Here is a 5,932-nt window from a genome sequence, read left to right as displayed (position 1 = left end):
AAAAATATAAGACCAAGAAAATCTGATGCAAACTTTGTAAACACTTCAACTAAAAAGTCCCCTAAACATGATGTAAACATGATGTTAGTCCATTTAGATTACATTTGATCTATTTGATTAGAATAAGCTATGATGATAGATATTGGTAAATGTTCAGAAAACTTAATTGCATGTACATAAAATACAAAGTGACACTGTCATAATTTTGTTTATTTTGTGCAAAATGCTTTAGTAAACTATCATTTGGCTTTTATGACAAACCTTAAAAACTGGTTTAACAAAAAAAAAAAAAAAAAAAAAAAAAAAAAAAAAGATGGGTTTACAAATCCCCTTGGAAAAAGCTTCCACATTCATCTCCACATGTAATACTGTGCAAAATGATGGGTTTAGCAAGTGCAAGCAGCTCAGCCAAATCAACCATCTATCAAGTTCTGCAAGATTCTAGGTAACATCAGCTGACGCCAAGTTTCATCCGATGTTGAACTGAATGACAAAGTACCACACGAGGCCAAAAAAAAAAAAAAAAAGTCAAGGCTATTTGTGAAGGCAGTATGAGCAAATGTGCTTCAAACTTAAGCTGAAAACACCACATGCATCTTCGCTAAGATGCTGACTGACTTGGCACATGAATATCACGATACACAGAGGATCACTAAAAGTATACAAACATGACAATTTGGTGTATAGCCAAGCCAAATACTGATCATCAATGTAAGTAAGCAGGTGCACTGAATAGTCTATAGTTCTGAGATCAATTACAACATGTTCACTGAGTCATTTTGAGAACTAGCCATGTCCAGCTCTGCTGTATTATCACAGGAGCCAGATCCAATCATGTGAAAGCAACATGCAGCCACTGGGGGGAGAATCCAGGACCTAGTAGATTTTCTTCATGGAGTTCACAATATATTAATTTATACTGTACTCAGAATTTTAACTGCATTATAGAACTTCACACATACTGTTGCTCAAACCTTGTGAATAAATCTGAATTTGTCAGTCACATACAGAACCTATTTGAGTACCTGTAGCTTTACATGCTATTTACTGTATGTTGTCACAAGCTAATAACATAAGAACCACCATTCAAGTGAATATGATGATTGTAACTAAGATACAAATCAAGATAAGCTTTTAGAATCCAACAGGAAGGATACTGTCAGAGATTTAAAAAAAAAACCTTAAGGCAGCGATTTCTCCAGGAAGAAGCTACAATCTTGCAGAATCAGAGACGTGTGTGTGTGTGGGGTCCGCTCAGCTCAGCTCGCAATCTTTGTCGTCCCAGTTCTCGACAGCGGAATGAAGAGGGGAGCAGGTTGAATCAGGGGGTTACAGGTCATCATCACCGATTCCCTCGAAAGCATAGTTGCCATGGAAATCATTGCCACTGATGTCATTTGCTGAGTTGGAAGCAGAGATGCCTCGGAGGGACATGGAGCTCAGCTTGGTCTACACAGAATAATCAGCAGTACAATTAAAACATGACAGATTTATGTCAATATGGTTTAAGTTTTGGGAATAAATTTTCTTTTTTAGGAGCCCAATACATTCACAACAAAATGAAATCCAAATAGTCTACAATATACTCACTGAGAGTTTGACAGTCTGTTCACGGTTCGGGTCGGGGGAATCCTGCAACCAAATGGACACAGGGAGTTAAAGTATCCTGCGCCTGAGATCAATAAAAACTGACAAGCTATCCCATTTCCTACCAGTAGAGGGGGCGATTTCACAGCTTGCTGACTGTCAGACCGGTGGATGGAGCCATTGTGTCGTTTCCTCAGCATCTGAAAAGTCAAGAACGCAATTAACTGTACGGCTTGCATTACATTTACATTTGTGTTGATTTCAACACAGATATACAATGATTTATTATCCCATCGATCAGCAAAATAAAAGTGAAATATTGAACATCATGGAGACTTTAGCATGACCCCTTGTAAACTCCATTTTATTACAATGTCAGAAAATAAGTGGCTCAGTAAATGTAATGAAGGCTGCCATTGCCGTCCTGTAGTATTTAAGAATTCCTAACACAAACCTTTTTTATGCTGCCACCCGACTTCTTCACCATTAATTCATCCACCATAGACTGAAGGCAGATACTCATCATGATAGCCTGAAATCACAGACTGAAAGTCAGTCAGTTCTGATCACAGTGTGCATATGTTGAAACAATTTTTACTCCACATCATTCATTTTCTCTTTGTTGACCCTGACCTGTTGACTGGTGATGGTGACCCACTGGAGGCGGTCCTTGCTCATCAGGTACTCAAAGGCTAGCTCCAGCTTGACCTCGCACTTGACTGAGCTGCAGGAATTGGTTGTGCCGTTTGCCATTGGCACTTGCTGCAGTGTGAGACAGAACAGGTGGAGGGCTATGTTACAATTCACACTGTGATGATTTTCTTCTCACCTTCAAGTTAAAATTGGCTTCTTATGATTTAAGTGCATGATGTTTTTTGAGAACTGACACATCCCTTTATGAGAAATCAGTTTGTGACTGGATCTGAGGAAAGGATGTCTTATGTCGTTAATAACTCAAGTCCTTTCTCCCCATATGTTTTCCTTGCATCTTACATGGGCGGGACTAAGACACAAGGAAAAGATGCAAGTGGTTGAAACACCAGGCCTTTTAAGAGACATGAGATGTACCCATATAGCTCCCCAGAGACGAGCCCTCATTCCTCATTCATGAAGCCTGTGCTCTTTGGTGAGACCATTTCCTCTGGGCCAGAAACTAGCTCCATCTCCCATGTTAAACACACACAGAGATAGCATAAAGAAATAATAAGGAAGAGATAACAGGTCTGAGGCTCACTCACACACATGTTCTTCTGGGTACAATTTGAAATTAGGCATGCGATGGGTGGGTGGGGTTACAGTGCTGCCATGTTTTGAATAGTTTGCTGGAAAGGAACGGGCTCATTAAAATGACTGACCTCTGAAAATGAGCTGAGGAGTTAATCACCCTGCTGGACGGCGCGGGGGCTCAGTCTAATCAGACAAGCCAAGATGCATTTTAATTTCACAGGTGTTCCCATGTGTCCAGAGCTCTGTGCAAATTTTAACTTTTGCAGAATTGCAGCAGCTTCTGTGATACACACAGTAACTGTGCTTTCAAGCACTAATGCAATACAAAAAGGAACTGTCCCCCCCACCCCATCTCTATTTAAATGAGGTCTTGTGTCTGGAAATGTTCATCTTTTGAAATGGCAGCTGAAATGATGTGGGTAGAGCTGTACACAACGCTTTACTCAGCTATTCAGAGACAGCTTTCAGTGGAGCTTTGCCTTTACAAGATGAATGATGGGGTGGAAGCAGTATTAACTATTCTGCATATTTAAAGCAGATCATACTGTATGTGTGGTTCATGATGGTTTTAAATTATGCTAATTTTTCTGTGGCAATTCTCGGGGACAGTTATGAAGATGTATTTATTCTTTCGACAAGGAATTTGTTCTGGATTTCCTACAGCTTGGTTTAGAATTCCACAGAGCTGGAGACATTTTTAAAAAGCTATCTACAGCTGAAGTCAGAAGTTTACATACACTTAGGCTGAAGTCAAACTGATTTTTTTAACCACTCCACAGATGTCATATTAAACTCCTTTTAGCAAGTTGGTTAGGACGTACTTTATGCACAGCAAGTAATTTTTCAAACAGTTGTTTACAGATAGATTATTTATTATTATTTATAATTCACTGTATCACAATTCCAGTTGGTCAGAAGTTCGCATACACTCAGCTGACTGTGCCTTTAAACGGCTTAAAAATTCTGGAAAATTTCAGAATCCCTCCTCACCAAAGGACAATTATCAGTTGAAATAAAGGACCCCACTCTACATGTGAGGCTGCTTGGATCAATAAAACCCTATCCTTGTGTGGGCTTTGTGTTCAGACTGATGAAGATAGATAGTGTGGGGGTCAGCACTTTCAGTGAGCAGCAGAAGCAAAAGCTCTTGCTTGGCAAGACTGAAAGGTTTCTGGTGCAGTGGTGAGATGGGGTTTGTAAACAGGAGTCCCTCTCAAACCAACAGGAACCCTTGTTGGTTTGAGAGGGACTCTAGCCAAAGCTGCTGCATCTCTACTCTGCTAACTCATGAGCCCTGAAAAATATGAAGGGATTTCATTACTTCAGACTTCCTGGCATGCTTGACGGTGAATTCACATAAGCTTACACACGATTCCACTTACCGAAGATGTGACTCGCCAACACCTCATGCGTGTGACCTTGAAGCTTCCCTCCTTCATCTGCTCATTGGGCAGCTTGACATGGAAGTTGAGTTCACTGTTGCCGGCACTGACGATAACTTGGCAGCCCTTCTCAGGGAAGTCGGTAATACACGGGTCAAACTTTATATAGCCATAATATTTGAGTGTCTGACCTAGATGGATGAACTGGCAAACCAAAAACATCAGTTTTATATGTTTAACAATTAAAAAAAAAAAAAAAAAAAAAAAAAATCTGTTTCCTGGAGAAAGTAAGTTTCAATTCTCTACTGGATTTATATTACTAAAAATTCATATGAGAAATTCTAGGCTAATTGCATAGCAGAGTGCACAAGGTCTATAGATTTATCTTTGGACAAAGACATTTAAGTATCAGCTACCACAGAGACTTAATAATCCAGAAGAGATGCCCTTGCTTGCCTCTTTCTTGGAGCCTTTCTCCTGCAAGGATTTGAGCTGCCTGTGCTGGTCTTTGCTGACGAGTATCCAGCCTCGGTCAATGTCAGACACTGTCTGATGAAGCAAAAACAAGAAATGAAATTTATCTCTCTGCACAGATGAACACAGCAAAGGAGGTTTTTGTGTTTTCCTTTGGTACTTTTGGGAGAAATCACACCCTAAGCCTTTCATGTAAACAGTGCGGGTCAGCAAATACGTACACAAAAACATGCATAACTGCACATACATGGGAAAGCTACTTGTTTCTTTGATTTCCTTTCTGCTACAGAGACAACACTCAGTAGTTCTACATTTTGATCAAACTAGCTGCCCCAAAAAGGCTTAATTTAACAGATCACAGGTGTTAAAGTGAACAGAATCCACTATAATGGAATGAGAGGAACACAAAGAGGTACAACATTCAAGGTGCTACAAAGTCAAAGCAAGCTGACAATGTTATCAGATAATTACAGGAGCCAGGGGAAGGATAAAAGCATTTCACAGCCCAGGAACAAAACACTGCTCAGTTTAGTTTTCTTGATGTGAAGCTGGCTCTCTGTGAGCTTAAGAAAAACACAACAGATGTTAGATCAGATCGCATCTAACTGGGGTTTTCTGTTTGATCCCATGTCTCAAGGGGAAATTCAGTTTAACAGGTATTTTAAGCCCACTGTTGAAAAAGCTACAGCTGAAAATAAACAGCAGCGTCTGGTTTACCTAATCAATGAAATCTCTTACCTGGGCGTATAGCAAATTCAGGCCAACTCTGTTGTCCATCAAGTCACCATCGTATGCCATGTCCCAGTAGCTACAGAAACAAAAGGCAGAGTCAGTCTCCCACACCCAAACATTAATTACAACTGGCAAAGCTGAACAGTTACTACTGACATTGGCAATTAGCTTGAATGATTTGGCCACACCATTTAAAATGCCATCATATTTGGCTATTTACCGCTAAACATATCTCCTATGATTCTGTTTGTAAACCATAAAGGGACATTTAATCCTTCAGTTTATCTGAAAAATTCTGAATCATCACCACACTCACAAATCTGTGACGTGAGAGTGACTTGCAGAATAAATTCCACAACTCAATGTCGGCGATACGGCTCGGGCTGCCAACTCAATGTCGGCGATACGGCTCGGGCTGCCAACTCAATGTCTGCGATACGGTTTAGGCTGCCAACTCAATGTCGGCGATACGGCTCAGGCTGCCAACTCAAGGTCTGCGATACGGCTCGCGCTGCGAAATCCGGCGGCGG

At 40.5% G+C, this 5,932-nt stretch overlaps 1 protein-coding gene across 1 annotated transcript in view; it reads right to left on the bottom strand.

Moving 5' to 3' along the window:
* Positions 1 to 6: 6 nt before the first annotated feature.
* Positions 7 to 5,932, bottom strand: part of snx17 (sorting nexin 17) — a 20,877-nt gene continuing 14,951 nt past the window's right edge. Inside the window, 8 exon segments of the mRNA XM_020617324.1 lie at positions 7 to 1,449; positions 1,591 to 1,632; positions 1,713 to 1,787; positions 2,042 to 2,119; positions 2,221 to 2,349; positions 4,197 to 4,400; positions 4,653 to 4,745; positions 5,409 to 5,478. Of these exon segments, the coding sequence (XP_020472980.1) occupies positions 1,330 to 1,449; positions 1,591 to 1,632; positions 1,713 to 1,787; positions 2,042 to 2,119; positions 2,221 to 2,349; positions 4,197 to 4,400; positions 4,653 to 4,745; positions 5,409 to 5,478 (811 nt within the window). The 3' untranslated portion in view covers positions 7 to 1,329.

This window comes from Monopterus albus, unplaced genomic scaffold (assembly GCF_001952655.1).
Source record: "Monopterus albus unplaced genomic scaffold, M_albus_1.0 scaffold188.1, whole genome shotgun sequence".
NCBI lineage: Eukaryota > Metazoa > Chordata > Actinopteri > Synbranchiformes > Synbranchidae > Monopterus > Monopterus albus.
Note: the sequence above shows the minus strand (reverse complement) of the source record. Positions and strands in the feature narration are given on the sequence as shown.